The 24737-nt window shown below is 37.7% G+C and overlaps 1 protein-coding gene and 2 long non-coding RNA genes across 3 annotated transcripts; 2 read left to right on the top strand and 1 right to left on the bottom strand.

Moving 5' to 3' along the window:
- The first annotated feature begins 1335 nt into the window (after positions 1 to 1335).
- Positions 1336 to 13212, top strand: LOC119900299 (regulator of G-protein signaling 5-like). Its single transcript, XM_038715106.1, has 5 exons — positions 1336 to 1488; positions 2449 to 2562; positions 3630 to 3691; positions 8059 to 8225; positions 10251 to 13212. Exons 1-5 carry the CDS (start codon positions 1445 to 1447, stop codon positions 10413 to 10415), a joined length of 552 nt encoding a protein of 183 aa, XP_038571034.1. The 5' UTR covers positions 1336 to 1444; the 3' UTR covers positions 10416 to 13212.
- Positions 13213 to 17012: 3800 nt separating this feature from the next.
- LOC119900298 lies at positions 17013 to 18327 on the bottom strand. The gene is made up of 2 exons (XR_005444041.1): positions 17681 to 18327; positions 17013 to 17482 (listed from the first exon to the last, which is right to left on the bottom strand). It is a non-coding gene; the product is annotated as an uncharacterized LOC119900298 (long non-coding RNA).
- Positions 18328 to 18956: 629 nt separating this feature from the next.
- On the top strand, positions 18957 to 22981 carry LOC119900297. Its single transcript, XR_005444040.1, has 3 exons — positions 18957 to 19514; positions 19669 to 19807; positions 22539 to 22981. It is a non-coding gene; the product is annotated as an uncharacterized LOC119900297 (long non-coding RNA).
- Positions 22982 to 24737: the final 1756 nt, after the last annotated feature.

The following is a 24737-nucleotide window of genomic DNA, read 5'->3' as shown; positions in this document are numbered from 1 at the left end:
GTAGATCTATCACACCACGTGTCCTTTCCATGAGTCTCCTTCCAGTGGGACTGGTCTGAATGTATGAAGACTGTATTAAATACACATATGTGTTTGGAGGCTGAGTTTCATTGGTGGTATGGCCTGGAAATAATAAATAAAAAGTATTTTTTGAATTGAAAGACAAAGGTGAAAAACTGTTACTTTGTAGATGGAAAGATTGTGGGCATATGTTTTTGTCATCATCAGAATGTCATTCATTGGGCCTTGGACAGTTCAATATAAGGCTAAATAATAAGTTGTCTCCCTGAAAAGCCACTTTCTAGATGTAATAAATGGATTTATTAGTCAGACTGCTTTCATCCACTACCTCCGAACTTAAAAAGACTTAAAAATAGAGATACTTGTCCAAAATAAAGCAGATGTTCGTAGCATGAAGCTACTAAAAGGAATACCAACTGTAATTCTGACACTGGGACATTTAAGAGCACACTATGTTATTATCTATACAACTTTTTCTTTCCTCTAAAATGACAGAGAGAGTCTGAGTGACTGTCCTCAGCGGGACAACAACATCAGTGGAATACTATGAGATTCCCACAACAGCTTGAGATGAGAGGTGAAATGTCTTCAAGTATCTTCAACCAAAAAATCTAATCTAATAAAGGCATAAAAACTAGTAAACAGCCGACCAAAATAGTAGTTTTGGTCGGCTGTCTTGCAATATGAGCAATTCCCACATTACTGCTTTACATTATAAATTATCAAGAGCTTAAAATTTTTCTGAAGATATATTCTAAGAATAATCTAAAGTTTTAGAAAAAAAAGCTTGCTGTCTTGTTGTCCAAATTTGACCACTTTTAAATAGCCATATGGGTTGTTTTTATAAGCAAATCACCTGTTTGTTTCTCCAGCATTAAAAGACTGGATGTGATGTGTACATGGCAGCGCAAGGCCACGTTTGAGTAGTTACTGAGGTAGTTATGGTGTGGTGATGGCGCATAGATAAGATGCTTGCCTTTGGTGTGGGAGACCTGAGTTCGATTCCCACTGTGAGACATCATTGACCCCTAGTTGCTCCAGAGGCGTGCGATCTCTGACATGTATAGCAATTGGATAAAAGCGTCCGCTAAATGAATAAATGTAATGTACTACATTTCAAAATTTGATATCAATAAAAATTCCCAGTTCCCTTGTTTGCACACTGGTCCTCAATCTGTTTGTTAATTGAAAGCTCAAAGCAAACAGCCATTCACATCAGAAAACCCGCCCTTCCTCAGCTGCCTGTCCTGTACACATTCCAGTCTGATTGGCTTAGCTGTTGGCCCAAAGCCCAAAGGGCGTCTGTATAAAACTCCCCATGTGCTGAAAGCCAGACTCAGACAGCAAAAGGGATTCTGAGACTAACAGTGATCTAACAGGAAGACTGAAACTCTGAAATACTGCATCTGAAAGCGCTGGGAAAATGTGTAAAGGATTAGCTGCCTTGCCCCAAACCTGCCTGGAAAGGTAAGATCTGCATCATCACATTACCTTTCTTGTCATTGAACAGTGTGTTTCTCTGATGTAGTTTGGATCTGTTAAAGTCTGAATATATTTCAAATCAAGGAGTCTTTCTGATGATACTGTGTCAAAATAGAATAAAAAGCATAAATTGTAATTCCATGTTGCCGTCATTCTCAGGTCTTGAGTTTCCGTCTGAAAGAGTCAAAAGAGTTAAAGTCCATCTTTATGAACGTTTTACTTTCTAAAATGAATTTCTGTTTCCCGGAAATCCTTTTTGACCTTTTTGACCTGAGGAACTGGTTTTTTGCTTTTCTTTTTCACAATAACTTAAGAACATTACTCATGCGAGTCTGAGAAATGTATTATGTTGCTTACGCACTCAAACCTGAGGGCAGGTCAGAGAGGTTCCTAAACACGTAGAATAAGGGGAGAAAAAAACAATTTTAACATAGTTTACTCTGGTCAAACATGACAATAAAAACTTACTTCAAACAGAAACAGTGAGTGTAACATTTTTACAGATAATGTCCAGAGTAACTTTATAATGAAATACATTGTTTTGTTACACTAAATCTGAGACTTTTTTTTTTTACTAAATTTCTCAAAAAAGGTCTTACTAGATCAATAAAGTCTCATACATGTTCATGTCATTCTAGTATTTTTCTAGTTTTTAGCCTTAAGTTGTTCCCTTCTGTTGCCTCTTCATCCAAAGCAACATGAACCCTCTATTGTCAAGAACTTTTTACAAAAGAGATATGTAGTTTTTGTAGCAAATTCAGTTTTAAATTTGATGAATCAGCCAAGTGTCATGCTTATTTTTTAATGTTATGTTGTATTTGTAAAAGACACTAAGAGAGTCATTTTGGGGAAATTATCATTAAATGCTTAGATAAACATCATGACTAGATCATTGTTATTACTTTTGCGTCACACACAAGTAATCTTCTGCTGTCTGTCTTTCAGGGCAAAGGAGATCAAGTCTAAATTGGGTGTTTTACTGCAGAAGCCAGAAAATGCCATCGACCTCATTATCCCCTACCCCGAGAAGACTGAGAAGAAGCCGGAGAAGCTGCAAAAGTGAGTCTTTTTTCTGCTTCTGTCTCACAGAGATAAATGTCTGTGGAGGGGGAGAGTATTTGCCAGAGTGTTAACCAGATAATTGATCTTGAAGTGCCAGAACTGAGCCCCAAGCAGGTACAAGACGTGAAGATCAAAGGACATTAAACCTTTCCAGACATGGACTGGGCTCACTTGGCAGTGTTAGATGGTACAAAGGCTTAGATACCTCCCTTTTATTGGACACCTGAAAATACTGGGTCAGAGATTAATTATGTATTATATTTATGTATAGAACTACTTTTCTTTTTCTTTATTGTTGTTATAGCATAACCTTATATAGCAATCTTGTTTTTCCTTTGAACATGTTAATAATTTGCATTAAGCCCTGACTTGACTTAATTTATGTTGCACACTTTATACCCACACTGTTAAACTTGAATATAAGCTAGCCTTGCAAACCCATTGCTTGAGCTCATATTAAAATGAACGGTAGATGACAGTTCTGTTCCTTTACTGAGACACCTAATTGAGTCATGAGTCCTTCCAGTTAATTTTCAAACTTGAACAACATTGCAGCTGCTTTGGAAATTTTCTCCTAAAGGTTTGAGAAAGGAGTTACAGGTTTAGAATTACACCTCCTCCTTAAAATTGCTCAACGTTGTAGCCCTGTGTCTAAATGCTCCCTAGGATTGGTCCGACACATACACCAGGCTGCTCTATTCTCAGTGGACATTTTCCAGACTTAAATCTCACAGCAGAGACTGAGATCAAAGGACGCAGGCTGACTTTGTGAAACAAGAAACATACTGTATGTCAATTGGGTATTGGAATATTTATAGTTTGTTGTTTGAAGCTTTTCGGCAACAGTGACGTAGACTTTTCTGTACCCTTTATGTAGAGTGCATAATGTTTGCTAACAGTGAATAAATGTTGTGTGTATTATATAATGATTAAGACTAAGGAAAGAATGTGTCAGTGACCATTAACATGAAAAGGGTTTCTCAGAAGCTTCTTGTTGACATATTTTACTCACAAATACTTTTTTTCTGAAGCTTCCTGACTGAACTGAGGTATTTTGTGTGCAGGCCTACTCCTGAGGAGGCTTCTCAGTGGCGTGAGAGTCTGGACCGAGTCCTGAACAACAGCTGTAGGTCTACCCTTTCTTATTCTCTCATTTACAAACTCTTTCTCTCTCTCTCACACACACACACACACACACACACACACATTATTTATTTGTGTCACTGTAGGTGGCATTGCTATAAAATACATTCATTCCCTGGAGGCTTACCCTTAAATCAACTTTAACCAACTTAAATCATAACCTAGCATAAACTCTTACCCAAACCTTAAGCAAAAAAACAAGTCTTCACCCCAACATTTAGTGACATACCTGAATCCCCATAATGTGACTGCATGAACAGATTTTTGTCCCCACAACATGATTAATACAAGTACCGGGAAACTGTTGGATTTTAATCATTATCTCAAAGACTTAAGGAATTTGCATTCAGGGGTAGTTTCTCAGCAAACATTTCTATAAAAACCTATACTACTCTTCAGTTAAAAAACAAAGAAGCTATAACTTTATATTATTTCCTCAGAAACATAACAGATATAATGTTGCTTGTTCGCACGTATCTTTTTCTTCTTATAACAATGATGTCATTACTGTACACCAACTTTTTACACATAGCTGATGGATGCGATTTATTTCCCACACAACATGAAATCTCCTTGTTAAAATCCAAAACTACAGCCCATTTTGCATGTCAAGGTAGCCTGTTACTTAAACTCTGCAGAGTCTCTGCTTCGTTGGCTTCTAACCAAACACTGACAGTATCATTATTTCATACTATCCAAAGCTGTGGCATTCATTATGTAACAGCAGGCACAACAGGTAACAGGTACAGTACACCAAGCAGGGTTGGGTTTCCAGAACAACAATACAGCTTGAGTGCTTGTCATTTTTTATATCCTCATCAGTGTGACCATTTGTTTGTTTAACTGAATGATGAAGATAATGATAAGGTGTTTTTGTTATTGCCCCATGCTTATAAATAATTTACACCCAGCCTGCATGGGCTTACACGACACCACAAACATCACAAGCACTTCCAAATTAAACTAAAAACTCAAAAATAAACAATACTGCTTAATATGACATACATGATCAGATTTTTAAAGCTCAGTATCTACAACAGAATACAGAAATTACTAATAAATCACATGTAACTGTAACATACAACTATGTTATGCTTCATATACTGTACATGATGTACTGTATTTAAGATTTTAAACAAAGTCAGTTTCATGTTGTAACAACTAGTGGCCGGAGTTGATGACCCGAGAGAGCGGGGTTTCCTTCAGCGGGCCACTAGTTGTTACAATGTCCACATCGTTTTTGTTGACTGGAGTTTTCCTTTCGTGTTTTGTGCTTCACGAACAGTGGTTTTAGTTGCCCTATACTGCAGTTTAGCTAAACTTTAGTAGCATTTCTCAGGTTTTTAATCAATAACCAATTTTGGATTTAATCATAATTTGCCGGCGATACGGTTACATTAATATTGTTTAAATTGAAGGTTTACTTTATTGACATTTTCAATAAACAAACAGGCATCTTTGTAATGTTACATAGACCTAACATTAAAGTACATCTAGTTTAAACTGAAGGTGTATACTGACAGAAATGTAAGCATAGCTCATAGGGAGAAAAACACATTTACAACCACCACACATACCAGAAACCAACCTCTGGCTCCACTGTTTACTTCACAAAGTGCACCGAAAGCCTGACAGCCAGTAAGACTGATTATTAACTCAAATGGGTAATGGTATTTTGCAGTACATGTAAACTGCTGCTAATAAGTCACTTAAGTTGCCCCTGTGCATCAAAACAAATCCACATACAGATGTTCTTGACCAGCTGATCTGTGAAACATTTTCTCTACAAAGCTCAGTAGGTGGTAAAAGACCTTTCTAAGTGGCTACTTCAGCACAGTATAGGGCAGAGAGATTTATGTTTCTCCAGTGTTTGCATGCCTGCATGGATGCGTGTGTATCGGTTATGTGTGTTATGGTAACATCTCCAGGGAGAAGTCTAAATGGTTCCACCAGCAGTGATTTATTGAACTAATACAAACTGCTGCGCTGTGATAATTTATCTACATGAGATTTTACATTAACATTATTCTTTGTGCAACAGGAAGTAATGTATATACACTCAGATAAAAAGATTGCACTCGTAGAAAAATGAATCACATTTTTAATGCTGATGCAGTTTTTAATGAAATTTGAAATATTTTGCAGCTTGTTCAACCTATGAGGTGCAGTGAAGTTGATTAAAACTTAATGAAATGAAAGTAAGTTAATTATACAAGAACATCTAGCTGGATTCTGCTGACATGGAATAAAGCATTCTAAAATCATAAATGAATGAAAAACAAACAAACACTAAACATTAGGGCCCATGTTCTGCTGATTGTTGCAGCTCTGATAAACAGCTTGTCATCAGTGCCTGTGCGTGTGTGCTTCTCTTTTTGTTTGTCCTTGTACTTAAGGTCTTTAAAAAAAAAAGCTGTAGCTTGATTGCGAGTCAGTGCTATTTTGAACCAAACTACCCATTCAGATTTCAGATAAAAGCCCAGGGCTATAGCAGAATGCTTATCATCTGCAGCTCATGCTTGTTCAGACAATTGGACCTTTCTCAGGCATTATGTTGAATAACAATGGTCTTTGCTGAAATGAGCGGTTGTTTCATCAAAACTTATTTTGGGATAACCACTTTGCACATGCTTTTACATTTGTCCCAATAAAAATTTTCTTTCTATTTTGCATGAAAAGTAGTTGTCGGGTTTTGGAAATCATAATTTAAAAGAAGTCTCTGGACATTTTCACTCCCTTTCACTTTGCATAAAACATCCACATTTTCTTGATTTCTGTTTTGGGTCCAAAAAAGGTTTTGGAAAACTAATTCTAGTTTAGATGTAACTATTTCAAATTTGAGGGAGACTTTTATCTAGAGTTCACCTCCTGGACATGTGGGTTAAAAAGAAGTCTGGTCACTATGCACTTCTTTATACAGATAAGAAACAGATTAAAACACCCCACAACCCCATCAAGAAGTCAGTTTTTCAGACTAAATAGACAAATAGACAAATTTGTCACTACACAGAGGATTTTATTGACAATTCGTTAGATGAAACAAAGCTTTCTAGAACTGTGTTATCCAAGTGATTGTGTAGAGGTAGCCGAACAATCACTGTTGCCTAAACCTAACGAAAGTACTACCTTTTGTTAATGTTTTCTACATCTTAATCGTCACGTGACATATGTAACGTGCTGAAGGTTTGGTAGCCCTGTTGCTGGACTGGTACTTTCCAATGGACATGTATGTCATTTTGGAAAATGGTCTTATATGTCATTCTGGGACACGTGACAATCAACCTATTTTGTCGTTCAGGTATGAGGACTTGTTGGACGAAAACATTAGTATAATCTATAAATTGTGAGTTTTAAATTGTGTGCGGGATCTTCCTTTCTCCAAACTGAAGTTATACTTCATACATACCTGCATAGATATATGGATGTGCGAATATCTCCTTTTAATCAAAAAAAGCTACGGAATGGACAATACATATTTCTTTATCTCATCGCACTTTCCTCAATAAAAATACCAAACCTCTTTAGTGTATGCCACCATTACTTAATGTTAATAATCATTTTCCACTACTTCACTTCTGCAAATCATGCAATAAAAGCTTTAGACATGGAATCTGTAACATTGCTGATTTCATCCATCTAGCTGGTTTAAAATAACAGCTTTTTGTTTACTATTATATATAGTAAATGTTCTGTAATGGCTTTTTTCAAACATGACATCACCATTATAGAAAGTGCCAAATTGCTCATGTGAGAGGTAGTAGTGTCATGCTGGAAAAGAGGTATGACTGAAAATGATATCAAGGAAGAATTTTTATCCGTTCTCTCACAGCATCATGGATGGGTTTAAACACATTTGTCTTTTATCTTTAATGACACTCTATTAAGGACCTAATAAAGTTCCATAACAATTTCATAATAAATTACACAGAATATAGAATTTAGGTGCTGTTTTTATACAGACCAAATATAAAATGACAAAACATCAGGTTGTGAATCCTTTTTGCTCTCGTGCTTTTCTGAGAGTTATTCTCCCTTTTATGCCTCACCACAGGTTCTTATATTTTTAGTATAAAATGAGAAATGTATTACAGTGTCATGAACGGGCAAGAACAAGATGCACATATAAAAGCATGTGTCTCTTTCCATATTTAACCTTGTGCTGTGGCCTTTGTTTGAATGTGACATCATTCAGTTGAGCCATGTTTGAAGTGCAACAGAAATGTTCTGTTTTAGTTACTGTTATTGTGCTTTTTCAGAACTTACTTTAAAATGCGTTTATGGAAAGAAATCATCACTTGTTATCCTATATTCTATTAAATAGCCGATCAATCCATTTCTTCTCTCCATCAGATGGTCTGGCTGCTTTCCGAAGCTTTCTGCAGTCTGAGTTCAGTGACGAGAATATTGAGTTCTGGACCGCCTGCGAGGACTTCAAGAAGACCAAGAACCCCGTGAAGATGGCCGCCAAGGCCAAGAAGATCTATGAAGACTTCATCCAGTCTGAGGGACCTAGAGAGGTCAGGAACTCCTTGACTTGCCCACTTTTTTGTGTTGAGTGTTTTTATGAATAGAAAGAGTTCATTGTGTATTTACATGTAGTGTGCTTTACATGTTTCTCACTTTAATGTGAAATGGAAATTGAAACTGATTCACCCATCAGTCTGCAACAATCTCATACTTAAAAGATGTTAAATCCACATTTCTTGCAAGTTACCCTCAGTATGTTGGCAATGCATGAAAGCAGGGATTTTGTCAACAGCTGTTCAGGAGTGAAAAGTTATTTTCGTAATATGTTACTCATTGTATCCTAATTGTTGGAGACAAAGGTGCCTGCATAACAATTTGCACATATTTTACTGAGTGAGAGTCTTTAACTAATCTATGACCGATTGTTAAGAGGAGAAATGCAGGCGTGCTTGAGTGTAAACAGATGAGATCAGAGTCAGAGAATGTACTGAGACTGCCCGCCAGTGAACACCCCAAGCACATAAACACACACGCTTAGCACGTTTTCTCTAGTAATTCCTTGGTTTAGGGATCAGAGTTCTACTTCACTACATTTCCGAGGGAAATGTTGTTCATTTTACTGACCTTCAGTTATCAGATGCCTCTAGTACCTATAGTTATTTTGACAAAGGAAAGGAATGCTTGTTTGAGGGTGGTGATGGCACACAGATAAGATGATTGCCTTTGGTGTGGGAGACCTGTGAGACAGCCACCATTGTGTCCCTGAGCAAGACACTGAACCCGTAGTTGCGCCAGAGGCGTGTGACCTCTGACATGTATAGCAATTGTAAGTCGCTTTTGGATAAAAGCGTCAGCTAAAATGAATAAATGTAGAGAGTGTACTTACAGAGAATTAGATGAGAATATGGATATCGGTCTTCTGTTTGTATGCTAAATATGAAGCTACCACCTGCAAGCAGTTAGCTTAGCTTAGCACAAAGTCTGGAAACAATGGCTCTGTTCAATGGTATCAAAATCTGTCTACTAGCTCCTCTAAAGCTCATCAATAAACACCAACCAACTATTCAATTCACAAAAACCAAAGTGTAAAAATGGCATCTAGTTTTAAATGGACAAGACTGATATCAATAATTAAAAATTGTGCTTCTTTCATTATGATTGGGGCAAGTTTGAGTCTCTGATTGGGCTACACGGTGTCAAAGTCAAATTTGGCAACACTGACTGACATAAAGTGAGCATATAAAATGTAACTGTTAAAAAATCTTGGCATAGCATTTATTTAATTATCTAAAGAGTAAAGAAAAACAAGTTGAATTGCTTTTTTGTCATTTTGTTAGTTTTATTGGGGTATGCAATCTATCAGCTCATCAGAAAGTGTGAAAATCTCCAAAATCAGAATTACAAGGTTTCAGCCAGGTTGCATTAGTGGGATAAATTGCAAGTTTCAACTCTGCAGTGATAGTAAAATGAAGTCATAACCCAGCTGCAACAATAAAATACAGCTTGACATTACATATTCATGCAAGAATAAGTTCAAACTCTTAAAAAGGACCACAGTGTTTCATCTCAAATGCCCAAAATACTTTTTAAAAGTTCAGATTGCAGTTTAATTTATTAATACCTACATTTTACTTCTAATACAAATTCCAAATAAATCCTCTTGACTATTTTTAGTAATCATTTTCCCTTTAATAGACTTAATAAATTTACTGCAGCTCAGAATTTGCTTTCAGTTAAATCAGTTGTTGTAAACAACTCTGTTAGGCCTTTTCCTAATAATCTTCTGGCAAACAGGAATTGATGTAGTTTATGTTTATATTTCATGTGAAATGTGAATAAACATACCAACTGGCTGGTTAAAATAAGCAGTCAATAAATTAATATTTCAATGGTGTCTTGCCTAAAATAGATTATGATGATGTGGAATCATCCTCGTCCTCTCTTGCAGGCGCATCATCACATTTATTTACATACTTATATCACTGGTATTCATATTTACCATCAAAACTTGCCTTTTCTCACCATCCTCACCTTAGTTGTTTCTAACAGCATGTCCTGTTGTCCTCCCACCACAGGTGAACATTGACCACTTCACCAAGGATGTGACCCTGAGGAACCTGGTGGATCTCTCCCCTGCGACCTTTGACCTGGCCCAGAAGAGGATCTACGCCCTGATGGAGAAAGACTCCTTTGGTCGTTTCCTCCGGTCTGAGCAGTACCAGGAGCTCCTGGTCAATTAAGCATGAAGGAATCTAAGGAGCTGATGTGGGGGTGGTGGGGAGGTTTCAAATAGCAGTTAGTTAACATGAAATAACGCTAATTTTAATAAACTACCATTGTGTAAGACCACTTGAGAACCGAAGACTTTTGTTTTACAAAATGTCCAAAACATGAAGGGTGAAAAAATTGTATTTCTAAATTATACTTTAAATGTAACTAGAGGGGAAGACTGCCTTTTGAAATAGCCCTACCTCCCCACCGAACACACACTTACACACACATGTTCTTGAACTTCTGTACTAGCGAGGACCTTGCATTAACAACAGTCCTCTTAAAGAATTGAGGGTCTTCCAGAATGACCTCACTTGTCAAATATGGTCTCAAAAAACATGAGTGGTTGTCATGCAAAGGTAGAAGTGAAGCAACAAACACAAACTCAAATCCAGATTCACACCAAAACTGATACCAATGTGTTTCTATCAAGAACATGCAACTTTTCAACTAGGCCACAAAGTCAGTTCTTCAACTTCAGGATACAAAGTATCTTCATGAAATTATCCCTTGAAAACATAATCTGACTTGACACTTGTGTGTCAAGATATTCTCAGCCAGACCTGTCTAGACTGATATGAACTTTTATGTATGCAGGACCCCATTGACTACCATGTATTCTGTAGCATACGCAGAGGATGACTTTCAACAAAGTAACAATGTCAGCAAAAAGGATTCTAGTAATTTTTAACTAGATGAGAAGGATGTGTTCGCTATCAACAATCAAATATCTGGTATAAAAACTCCACTAAGCCTCCCAAGGAAACCAATCACAATTTAGCAGTTTTCGCTCGTCGAAAGAGTTACTGGAATTACATTTTTTAAAAGCAGCATCACAGGTACAGCTGGACAGCTGCGCATACCTACAGCATGGAGATATTACAGTAAAGAATATAAATTAGCCTTAATGCAAAGATGTTTCAGGCCATTTTGGTGCTGTAGGAAAAAAATCCATTGGCGCCCCTGAGGAGATTGATGTCTTCATTATAATCTTTTCTGACAATTATATTAATAATTAACTGTAGTCAACTTCTGGTCTGTATCGTCATTTGCGCCCCAAGGGACCTTCTAGCTCACCCATGCCTTAATGTTGTTTTCAAACAGAAAGGCCACTTTTACAGAATTAACCAAAGTAGAAAAAACAAACAGCTTGACCCAAAGGAGATTCACCTTAAATGTACATAAATCCTTTTAACGCAATAAATAACCCAGAGTTGGCCATCCTTCCTTTGCCGCAGACATATAAGTCACATTTAGACAGACGTCAGAGTGAAACTTAAGTGTTCTGTGGTTTTCCCAAGAAGACTCAAAGATATTAGTGCTGCCAGTAAAGGATGTGACCCATAACATTTTCAGTCTATGGGAGAAACCCACTGGGAAATTCTAAATAGAATGACAGTTACTCAGTTGTCTGTTTTAAATAAATCTTTTAATCATGTCCAGCAAGGACCAGATATTGTCAATTTAATAAAACAACCTGTGACATAGTGGACCCTCTTCTATTATCAATGCATGACATACTGATTATCATATAACTGTCTTTTTGTCTCTTCCACTCTCTCTCACACACACTTAAACTTTTTGTCTGTGATGAGAACAGTGCTGGCTGGTTGGCTCAGTGGTCGAGCTCCTTGGCTACCACTAAACTGCAAGTTGCTAAGATGGGAAAATCAAGTAGGAGGGAATCTCAAAAAAAGAAGTGAACAGAGCAGTTGCTTTAACAGAGTTGGGTCTTTTTCCCGTGTGATAATACCAAAGTTCCAGACCTGGTTTTAGTGCTAATATAACACGAGTAAAAAACATGGGAGACAGAACTTGCAGGTTTGCAGCACTAGACAATGCCAATACTGGTTATTGAGCATCAGTATCTAATGGTCTTTCAGTTACAAACTATTAAGCACATAATATTCAAAGCCTAAAATCAAAGTTTAAAGTCAGAAAGGAAATGAAAAGATTGCAGTAAAGTTGTTAAATCTGATGTACTTTTCACTTTTTATTTTCCAACACTTTCACTACAAGTTATTATTCACTACTAAATGCTGTAATAAAACACTGGTATTCACCTAACTTACACTCAGCTGAGACATAGACTGGTGAGATGGTGGATTTGCTGTTGGTGTGTAATGTTTAAGTGTCCTAAATATTTACATTTAGTACTAAAGTGTGATTATATTTACTCGTTAATGCTTTTTTATATTAATCAAAAGCATATTTCTTAACCAACACAAGATCATTGTTATTTAGATATTCAGCATTTTATAAGTCCTTATTGTTCCCTAAAATGTAACTATTCCACACTAATATGAAAAAATTTAAAAATACTGTTGATCAGGTGAGGCATATTTAATGTTTTTGAATGTATTACGTAAAATGACATTGGAAAGACCAACACATCTAAACAATGTGAGAGCTTAAAATTTTAAACAGCACTGAAAAGGGTTTATTATGGCACAGATTGGCCAGTCTGGTGTCATAACCTTAAGTGTCAACAATCATGTCAAAAAATCAATAAGGGCTTTAACAGTGCTGAGTATGCATTATTTGATGTAGCCGTGCATGTAAGTTTTGGAGTCGACCACATAAAAATATATATGCATACAATACCTGAAGATGTATTTATTTTTACGTGTAAATATCGACTATTTACAAGCAATTGTGTCTAAGTTATTCTTGAAAACAACAATGGAACCCATGATCTACTGAATAGCGAGCTGGCAACGATTCTTCCCAGAGTCTTTTCACTGTTATAAAGGAAGAAACACCTGATTTAATTGTCAATTGTTTTTTTTTTCATTACCTATTTACAGGCACCTTTGTCTCCAACCTATACATAATGTGTGTACATAAGTCTTTAAGATTACAATGAAAAACTAGAATGTACTCAAAAAACGCACACCAGTGTAGACGGCACAAAATCCTTTCTTTTTTCAAGAAAAAACAAAATCAAAAAGGACTTGCAACTTGACTTTGACACCAATTGACCCTTCGCTAAGCCACACCCCTTTAGTAACTGTTGCTAAGTCCGACAAATTGTCGGACCTGTCGGATTAATCACGGTGCTGCCACTGTCTATAACTGCAAAAAAAAAAGCGATCTCAGAGACGAGACAAAGGTTTGCATTGTACATTTGATGGTTGTACTCAGACTGTCAAACGTCAGACATAAAACAAATAAAGACAGAAGCTAAAGCCTACCGATCACCTATTCCTATCTATTCACTATTACAGTCATTACAAAGCAGAACAGTAGGGCTTTATAACATTACATTTAGTAGTAAGTGAGCTAGCATCAGCTAACTGACATTACATTAGGAACAATCCACAGCCGACATTTTTCTGGATTTCTTTTAGGTTTTGGAAAGGGAATAAATCGTATCCTTTCTTCTCCTTTCTACCTCTCTGGGTAGTGCCTTTTGCGTACGAGTCAATGGAGCACAGCCATGAAAGTGTCGAACAGCAGCAAGAGCAAGTCCTATATTGCCCTCTGATTGGCCAGCTGCGTATTCAGGGCGTGGCTTAGCGAAGGGTCAGTTGACTCGTGACTTCACTTGGACTTGACCTTTTGATTTGCACTTACTTGATACCGTCTCCAAGCCCAAATACAAAATATGATATAAAAATTGTGCAGTGCAAAAACATAGGACAAGTTTATAGAGATAAAACGATTATTGTGCCTTATGCCGTTTCGCAATGACACTAGTTTTACCTTATAAATCCAGCACACCCCTTTCCTTTACAGCGGTGCCCTCCAGCCCTCCCTAAAAGCCCAAACTCACTCTCAGACAGGCTGTGATGTTAAGTTCAGCTCGGGCCAATGACAGGGTTTCAAGTGCTATAACTTGCTAGTCACCATTATTAGATTAAGCCTATGACATTTTACACTGCCCCGCAACCCTTTGCAGGATAAGTGAGTATAGTTAATGGATGGATGGATATTATTTATACTAAACTAGGTGTGTTCAGTTTTGCTTTACCTGGCCCGTGCTTGTAAACTATCCACTGTGTCCGCGTCTTCTAACGTCATGCCAATTTATAATTTTCTCACTCACAGTATTAAATTTGGTGAAGACCACATTATGAATTGTCGGACTTGCCAGTCTCGACTTGGGACTTGAGTACTAAGACTTGAGACTTCCATGTGACTTGTGAAACAATTACTTGCTCTCACCTCTGGTTAAAGCTGTGGAGTTTTTTGCAAACAAACAAAAGTTATGTTTACATTCAGTGTTACTCACCAAAATACTGTGTATCCTGGAGCTGTAACAAATGCTCCGAGGGCATTTCTGTCATCATAAAACATTTGCAAAGTCGATTGTCAAAGTTAGGTTGAAGTATTTCAAATCCTGGAATTGTTTACATCCATGATAGCATACATGACAGAAGAGGTTTACACTATGCTCAAATGTACCATCACATCTATACAAGTAGCCAAATCAGTATATAGTCAGGTGACAATGAAGTGATACTATGTCACTGGAAAGAGGGCTGAAAACAAAAGGGAAAACTCCTTCAAATTGTCAACAGATAATCTCCCTTTTTTGATAATTCCTCCTTAGAGTAAATGAATTGTTTTATAAAACAAAGCAGCATGTGAAGAGAAGTACACTAAAACACGTCAGTGAAAAACAGCGGAAACAGATGCGGCTGAGGAACTGGCTGCCAACACAAACACTGTCAGAGGCTTGCATGGACGCATCCATTACTACCGCAGTTCCTAGAAATAGATGGAGAAGGTCAGATGCCTTGGGTCCCCAAAGGAGGTTGGTGACATTTCTGATAAATGTTTTGTAGAATTTAACTCACTTATTTTACACGTACGGTACACAGTCACATTTACAGAGGCAGTAGTTCCATAGTAGTTCTTGTAGTGGTTTCTAAAAAAAGTGAGCATGCATGAGTATGCAGTCAGATCACACTCAGTATTAGTACACAAAAATAATCATTGTTGTACATAAATAATTTAAAATAAATCTGATTTACACACGAACAGTTCTAAATAAATGTAATAGATTTTAAAAAATGTGTTCAAATAAAAGTTTAATAAATATCTATGGATATTGTTACGTATATAGACATTGTTGAACCAGCAATTACAAACTGCTTGTCAGTAATATTGAGACTGATCTGACGCCATGTGTGAGCACACATTACAAGTCAGAGATTTGAAATGATCTCATGCCAAAAGGTGTACATTGTTTAGAATCTCTTACTATTCTTAAAATCACATACTAACAGAGCAAACAGAGATTTGAGCAGATAAAAATAATAAATAATGAATACCATTACTAAGAGCCTGATTCTGATTACAATCTAAGAATTTTAAAGACCATAGGGAGTACAAATATCTGTTGCAGAGGGTGTGGGTGCTGCAGCATCAGTTATCTCACAGGGAGCTGATTGCTCACTTAGTTCCCCATTAAAGACAGCAACGCTTCTCAAGTCATTGACAACATTGTGGTTGAGAAATTGAGAGTTCTCATGGCATCAGGGCTTTTTATACACTTTCACGAACGTTTTCATGTGAGAGAAAATAGAATAACATTCAGTCATTTCCCCAGTGATATCTGTGGCTGGCAGCGACATTCACCGCTGACAAAGCTACACCCACAGGGTTTCTTGATTCAGGTCTGAGCCGTTTAAGTAGTTGACAGAACTGCTTATTTAAGAGTTAAGATAACATCACTGCTGCAAGCTGCCAATTATTTCCACATCAGAATCATGCTGCTCTCAAGTGATTCAAGTGTTTTTCTGACATGAGGAGTATACATTATGCTTGGCATCCAGTTTTAAGTTGTATGAACACTGTTGCTAGGTGACTGCCAATGAAAATGGACTTTGACTTGTTCCCTGAAAAAAGTGTGTGTGGGTGTGTGCGTTTCATGTTTTTATATCCTGGTGGGGACTTTAACCTGAATGCACACTAACCAATGGGAACAGAAGTTGAGGTCCCCATGGGTAGAGAAGCTTTTTGAGGGTTAAAACTTGGTGTTTGGGTTCAGGTTACAATTAGGTTAAAGTTAGGGCTAGGGTAAGATTAAGGTTAGGCATGTAGTTGTGATGGTTAAGGTTAGGGTAAGAAGCTACTGAATGCATTCTGTTAATGAGATGTCCCCACTGGGATAGAGGAACACACGTGTGTTGGTGTGAGAATAATGATGTTCAGGAACTAGAAAGAGGTAAACAAAAATCCAATAATATTGTTAAAATGTAACTTACCTGCTTGCATCGCTGACAATTTTTACACATTTAAACATCATCCATTTTCCACTGAACAAATATCAGTGCAAGAAGTACATCCTGGCATGAGCAAATATTTGAAACCATTAAAAATCCTCCTCGATATAGAGAACTGAGGAGAGCTTGGGATTAGGAAACCACTGTACAATTCAAAAAGACAGATCAGGCTCAGGGGGATCCCTTAAGCAGAAAGTCTCTGACCCAATCAGAGCATCTGGCAGCAACACCACCATCTGGATGTGTGATGGTGCTAAACAGGTCAGCGAGGCTTGTACAGTAAGTGGATATGATTTTCTTTTTAAATCCCTATATCCAAAATAAACATGCAAACTTAATTAAGATTTTATTAGTCAGTGAAGATTGATAATTACAATGTAAATAAAAACAAAATACATCTGTACATTTAATCAGCTGAGTAGACAACCATTTTCACAGCTGCATTAACAATGTAGGGCCAGCAGGCTGTTTTTCTGGAGATGTAGTAGGTGAGGCAATTGAAACTCATGATACAACAAACAGCAGAGGAGGGGTACCAGTAGCCAAAGAACCACAAGACAAGCAGAGTTTTCCACAGTGTAGCAAGAGCTGTGTGCAATCAGATGCACAATTAACTCTGCACATCCATAACCACTGAATGGACTCTCAGGCACATCCAATGTATATCCTCATAAATAATCCCCTGGCAAATGCAGTGGAGCAGCAGTCTACTCTATCACTTCCCCAGTCTGGGGACATCATGGTCTCCAGATGCGTGACCATGTGTGATCCACAAGTGTTCCCTTCAGTTTCCGTATGCCACCCTATGAGCAAAGAAGTAATAAAACAAAAATAGACTTTGATTAGACTTTCATTGATGTGTTTATGTGGTCTAATTTCCTGTTTGATACAACAAATGTGCAAGCCTTATTGTTGGATCAATTTATAATGCATCACATGCAATAGGATTTTTTTTTTGTTCTCTTTTATTTCCTAAATCTGCAAAAGAAGGTTGTACATACTCGCGTAACACTTTGTCATGATCAGCAGTTACTGCACACTGTGGCAAATAATGGGAAAGATGCAAATAATATTTAACAGTTTTGTTTACAAACGATAAACTGAAAAGCAAAGAGAGATGAGAAAAGAAATAAGTTTGGATAAGGCCTCCCTGAGGGGACTGAAGTGGCAGCTTTTATAATTGCTGATGAGCATTGGGCCCAGGTGCACCTGGTTATTCTAAGGTGGCAGCCCCACATACTGTGAAAATATTCATCAGATATTATTGGTCAGCCTAATGTGTGTGTTGAGCAATACGAGGTGACAAAAATACCAAGTCAGCATCTCATCTTGTTTCCTGCTGCTGTGTCAGAAAGTACCACCCAGGCTCTTTCATCAAGCCTTTAACTACTATTATCTAACCAATGTCTGCTTTGTAATCACATTTACCAGTAGGAATTTGCTATTGCAAGTTCATGTTGTGTTGGATTGGCTTAGAAATGACAAACTAAGGTTTGAACATTTTAACATCCTTTAATGAATGTACTCACTGCATACATATGGCTGTGACACGCATGGTACATTTTAACATGAAATAGCATAAAAAGTTAAATTGACAGACGGACGTATCAGCTACTATACAGGATGAGGTAGAGGATGACAATCCCCACCCTGTTCAATCTGTGTTCATGTGGAGGGCTAGCCATATTAACCCAAACCAGATGGTGTAGTGGAAGTGAACTTAAAACCCTCCAACAGTGAGTGTTCACTGATGTTGACCTATCACAGTCTAAGTTGAGGCCGGGTGCATTTAAAGCGAAAAAGCACATCCTAAAGACCAAATGAGCAAAGCATCCTTCAGTAGCCATGGTGATGAATGTTTCTAGCTCAAACCTCTCAAAACAGCCTGTCTAAGAAGCGGGGAAGCACATTAGTAAGGTAACTTCAGGTTTAACCCTTGGTTTTCAGTCAATTCAGACCTTCAGCAGTGATTCACTTCTTACCGGGGTACATCGCCACTGTAACGTATGCTGAATGGCTAACCTGCTCTGGAACAGGTTATATTCAAGATAAGAGATCCAGGCAACAAAGACACTTCCGACTGACCAGTCACTTCTCCTGCAAAAAATGTTGTCACCATTCTAAGAAGATCCCACAGATTATTTTATAGGCTGCTGTAGGTGATGTGGAGAGACTGAAGCGGTAAAGCCTTGTGTTTGTTGTATTTTTAAGATATGAAAGTAGGGTTGGGTATCGTTTAAAATTTTACGATACCGGTACCCTTAAAATGATACCGATATCAATATTCATTTGGTACCTTGCTAATTTTTTTTTGCTCTTTTTTGTTGCTCTTAGCCTGGATTATGTGTTTAGCTTCATCGTATGTCTTGCCTTGACTTACCAAGTTGATCACCAGTGTTGTGTGCCCGCTCAGCGTGATCGCGGTTGTGAATGCTAATTTATACTTTTATACAGCGTAGATGCAGTACTTTTACGTATTGCATCCACGCTGTGGCCGAGGACCTCACCTAAAATGTAACTACATGTCGTGGTGACGCAGACGCAAGAACTGATTGGTCAGCTTGGCAGCACCACGACGACACCAATGCACAAGTATAAATGCTCACAACAGCACATAACCTACACTGCCAGCTACAGCAGCCTATTGTACTAGTGATAGCCAGATAACGAAAATATATCCTGGTTATGTTAAACTTGCTACGTAGTATGCTACCGGATGTTTTAGAGCTCTCCCTGCTCCAACAGAGTTGAAATAAATGATCAGCTTGTTATCAAACAGCTTCAGGAGTTCCAAACAAGTTCATTTGAATGCAGGGTACTCCAGGAGAGGTTTAGGTAATGCTGTTCTAGCTTATAGAGGAGCATGCATCCTACAGTTTGACCTGTTTATGTGTTTACTACCCTTTATTGTGGAGTGCAGTCCCACAGCTGTGATTCTGCCTGCAGAGTGACACTTTGTACTAAAGAGGGAAGTTGTTTTATTTTCCAGATCAAATCATCTCTCACCTGCCCACCAGCTGCCCTCAGTTTGTCTCGTTGGTTTTCACACCTGCTCCTTATCAGCTAATCATCCTGCTGACCTGCTGCCTGCCTGTTCAACTGCACCTCTTCTTCTAATCAAGCTTCCTGTACGTATAACGCTCCCTCAACAGTCATATGTTGAGGCTGGCTTTGTTACCTTATCTGTCTGTCTTAAAGTGATTGTTTTGCACTTGAAAATGGTGTGCAAAATGTTTGTAGTTGCATTATAGAGAAAGTGCTGGACATTTCCTCTTTAGCAAACAATATGTCATTTTTTAACAAATAACTCTTGCAGAGGTAGCACAGATTATGTAATTTGAGTTTCATAGATTACCTCAGCCTCTTTTGTCTTTGTCACAATCAACAATCTGCCTGCAAAGTCAATATATGATTAAACCAGCAAATGAATACTGACAGAGAAGGAGTAAACCCAATGACATGAGGTTAACTACCAAATTACAAAAGGAGGGTATGCGGGGAATGGCACCATGATTGGAGGGAAAGGGTATATGTTTTTTGGCATATATTTCTGTTTTGCCTCAACAGGTTTGGTAAGCTGGGAAGTCCGCCCTTTCATCTCAAATAGGGAGGACAAACAAGAATAAGTATTCATTGCCAAGACTGCACTTTATGTTCCCTAAAGTCTCTCTCACTAGTCATTATCCTGAATAATGTGTGAAAGTAATGTGGCGAGTTTAAAAGTACCAAAGGGAAGATAAATGCCCAAGCTAAACTTTAAATTGCAATGAATATTTGCACATATGCATTGAACAGTGGTATAAATTTCTTTGCCATATAATTAAAAGCGTATGTGTGCATGTGTTAGCCAGTGGAGCAGATTTCTTCATGCTGATTCAATTGCTTTGTTAATTTTCAATCTTCACTAGCAGTTTTGGTGAAGAGGAGGAAAGGGAAGTAGAAATCTTGCATTAAGAAATCATTTAGCGTAACATTTGAGAGTATTTGTATAGTTATAGCTGACAGGAACAGCATTGTCACGAGAAGCCCAATACACAAAGTCAGCATCAGTAGTTTAAGAGCAGCATAGAGAATACAGCTAAATAGATTTCTCAGGTACGGACCTTTTATTCTAAAAATATAGTGTCCCATATATTCTTAATGAATGTATTATCACTGCACACATCAAATGTCAAAACATGTCACTAGGCTGCCACTAACCTGATATTTGAACCTTGCACAGATGTTACCAGCACAAACATACAACAGAAAAAGCAGATGCCACAGTGAGATGCCCTGTGGTGTTTAGTTTTCAAACTTCTCAAGACAATAAACCAGAGATCCAGACATGCAGCCCCAGGGATGTATGTATGCGTGCATGCGTGTGTCCGTGTGGTAGAGATAAGTGACTTTGCACGTGCATGTGTCAGAGTGTGTACGTGCTTTCTTGCATGCATGATTACATTAGAGCACCAGGTTCTCCTGTGTGGTTTTAATTAGCAGGCATCATAGCTGCTTGCCATTAGGAAAGCAGGAGAGAACATACAGCAATAAGTAGGTTAACGCTGAATGAAGCGCTGATCAGGCCTGAGAGTTTCAGCCTGAATAGACTCTGGCTAGTATTACAGCAAGCAAAGCAAATCACACAAAGACAAGCCTTGTATAACATAACCCCTATGACATGTTAAAGATATGTTTCTCTTTTCTAAAATTAAAATATCCTAAGTACGTCAACTTGTGTTTATCAGTGTGCATCTGATAGAAATGTGTAGGCTGAACAAGATGGCCCATCTCAACACTCAACATTTGTTGAGTAGACAAGCCTTTTTTTATATCTGTAAGAAAAGTTGATGTAAGTAGTGATTGAGGCTTTGTTTGCAATAATCATGAATTTCTGTGCATTTCTCACATTAGCACTGGTCCAACATAAAGCAGTACTTGGAGTGTATGAAGTCTAAGTATAGATATGTTTAGAGTTAAAATATGGAAATCATTTCATGACTCATCAAAGAATTTGATGGAAAATAAGGGGCCTGTGTAAGAGCTTAAAATCTTTTAGGTTAACACGTTGGCTTGAAACGTGATCACTTGGAGAATTGAGTGGAGAATTTGCTTTCACTGTCATTCAACTATAATGGAGTTTAGTATTCAAAACAAGTTGAATCCTTCTTGAAGTGCCATGTTAGCACCCTGCTGGCAGAAACAAAGGGTTCAGTAATGACTTAGTTGACGTGCAGTGAAATGACAGGCTGCAAACTGTGTGTGCTGTCTGAAATGGATGAGAAGCAGACGAGTTTTACTGCTCCAAAAAGTTAATTTTCCTATGAAAAGTTTCATTGCCCTGCAGCATTTATCTTTTGCAATTTCTGGTTATCATAATATGTCCCAGTTCAGAGGTGCGACATCTATAACTACCGAAGTGACATTAGTGTGTCCTTATGGTGCATATCTGTCCTCACCAGAAAATCATTCAAAACAACTTAAGTTTACATTACCCAAACAAAGGACATCCTTTCTGTCTCGGCAATAATGAATGTTTCTCTAGAAATATGACACACAAGCATTTAGACATTCATGGCCAAAATAGCTGGGGGTTCCTCTGTGGATGTGCCAGGTGGGGAAGAACTGTGGTTGTGATTGTCTTTTGCTGTGCCTTGTTCCAATTTAGAAGATGGAGGAACATGTCTGGAATCTGTTTTCCTCAAAGTTAGCCACTTGGTGCTAAGTTACTTGCTTTTATGTCTTATATAAAGCACTTTGAATTGCTTTATTGTTGAAATGTGCTACACAAATAAACTTGCTTGCCTTACCTTGTTGCTTGTGAAAGTTAGCTGACAGACTTTGATTCTTTGCTGCTCACGCTAACAAAACTTGTTGCAGGGATCTAGCAAGCTCTCCCGGCGCTCCTGTAAGATCAGAGAGTTCGGTTCTGCTGTGTGTCTGCTCCAAGCAGGACATGCTGGAAGACAGCGGCTGCTAGAGGACAGCTGCAGTGGACAAGTTCTGGAGAAAACAGTGTGAACAGAAACACATCGTTAATATCTAGCCTATAGTGTGTGTGTGTGTGTGTGTGTGTGTGTGTGTGTGTGTGTGTGTGTGTCATATTTACACATTTAAGCAGCCTATAACAAAGTCTTAAGGCTGCTAGCATAGAAAGATAATTGGTCTTAAAAACAAATCTGTGTTAAACAGGTGCTTATTTGTGTAGGGAAACGGTTAAAGTGTATTTGTTTTGCGCTGTCTTTGTTAAAATGTCTGTTGCCTCTGTGTTACCTGTCCAACTTCCTGTAAGAATTCATATTTCAATAAACCACTTAAAGTTATCCTGCCGTCACTCTTTGCACTTGGGTCCAATCCTGCATTTAAAAGAAAGTCTCAGGGTTGATTTACTAAGTTTTCCATTATTTCAAATAGAATAAAATCCTATTTTCATTTTTTTGGAATTTCTTTATAGCCAATTACTGCCACTAATTATCAGTACAAATATATTGTCCATTTGTAGCTCCAGTCCAAAATGTGATATTTCAGTCCAAATTCTAGCTGCGGGCTCCTTCACAGAGTCCTCCTACTCCTACACTCTCATTTATTTTAGATGACAGATAAGAATTCACACAAGCACACCGGCCCCAGTGGATTTATCACTTCTTGAAGGCTGTGTTTGAGCTGCCGACTCCAAGAAAACTGAGGCTGACTTACATACAGCAGTATATCATCCAGTAATGAGTGTGTATGTGTGTATGTATTCATTCCTTTATATACACATGACTCTTTGCTAAAAATGGCTGTCACCACAATCATTTTCTGGAAGAACAAATTAATCAGCAACAAAGGAAGAATAGCAGCATCAACTCAGGATGTTTTCAAAGACTAACCCATTTTAGGCCTGTATGGAAAAACTCATGAAGTATTAATCCAATTTGAAGTGCCTGTTATAACATAAATTTTGACTCTAAAAAAATTAGACAGTAAATATTTAGGCATGTTTTCCCTCTCCCTGTTTTTCTAAGTTAGACGTGCAGAATATTTGTATTTAAGCAAGATTATAGTGCATCATGGTCCCAAATGTGTTGCCCTTAAATAGACATGGAGTCAAGCAGTGAGTGGGAATTCAACTGCAGTAAACAGTCTTCACTTCATGGAGGTAAATCTAAACAAATAGGTCCACAGAGTGAACCACTCGTAGACACAGAGGAGACTGTAATAACTGTTTTGCACTCAGTGTTAAATTCTGAGGTTTTCAGCATAACTTGCCTACATTAAAATATTTTTCAGCTTTGCATATTGGGTTGTCTGACACTAATTTTGAGAGGTATCTGAAAATGAAAAGTTGCTCAAAACACTGCAAACCAATCTGGGTGGGAACCAACCAGTCAGCTAGCGGGTTTGCTACACATGTCTTTTGTTTTTATGATCAGATGTCATGGTTGTCGATATGGTCGTTCTTCTCAACAAAAGAGGTACAAAACTGTCTTCTGGTGATTAATAGATACTAATTTTAAATTCTGAAGTGGTAATCATTTATAATCAGAAAAATTATGCAATCATGATTGCCGAGACCGTAGGTTTGCTGATTGTAGATGATTATTAGGGAAAATCTGAATTAGGTCAAATTCATTACTGTTTTTTTTTTTTCTTTTTACAAATCTCTAAGAAAAAAACTTGACATCGCATAAACTTTATTTTGAAATAATTTTCTTGTAAGCATGACAAGATGCTAAGCTTGATGTTGAGTTCATGAAGTAAAAAAAATGGAGAATAAAAACTTAACATAACTCCTTATGAGTATTACCATCACAACATTAATCAGAAAAATCTAAATCAGAAATCAGATAAAATTTCTACAACCTTCAAATAACTTTTGATCAGCATATAGTAGTCAGAACACTAGAAATGGCTGCTAGTTCACTTCAAACACCTCACTGAACAATGACCTACCCTAATGATGTATGCAAACCTGCTGCATGGATTTGTATTTAACTAAATCACACCAGCTTGCAACCTGCAAGCGAAGCTTGGATATATATTAATGACTTTAGTGATCCTCTGACTTTTAATTTTGTGGCACCAGCAGGTCAAAGT

Source organism: Micropterus salmoides, unplaced genomic scaffold (genome assembly GCF_014851395.1).
Source record: "Micropterus salmoides isolate LMB-PRFRI ecotype aquatic unplaced genomic scaffold, ASM1485139v1 Ms_hic_scaffold_13, whole genome shotgun sequence".
Classification (NCBI taxonomy): Eukaryota; Metazoa; Chordata; class Actinopteri; order Centrarchiformes; family Centrarchidae; genus Micropterus; species Micropterus salmoides.
This window is presented reverse-complemented; position numbering and strand designations above follow the sequence as displayed.

Bases quoted from the DNA above. Each gene is read 5' to 3' on its own strand.
- LOC119900299 (XM_038715106.1), top strand. From the start codon at position 1,445: ATGTGTAAAGGATTAGCTGCCTTGCCCCAAACCTGCCTGGAAAG. The intron at 2,563-3,629 runs GTGAGTCTTTTT...TTTTGTGTGCAG, and splicing joins AAGCCGGAGAAGCTGCAAAA to GCCTACTCCTGAGGAGGCTT. The intron at 3,692-8,058 runs GTAGGTCTACCC...TCTCTCCATCAG, and splicing joins CCGAGTCCTGAACAACAGCT to ATGGTCTGGCTGCTTTCCGA.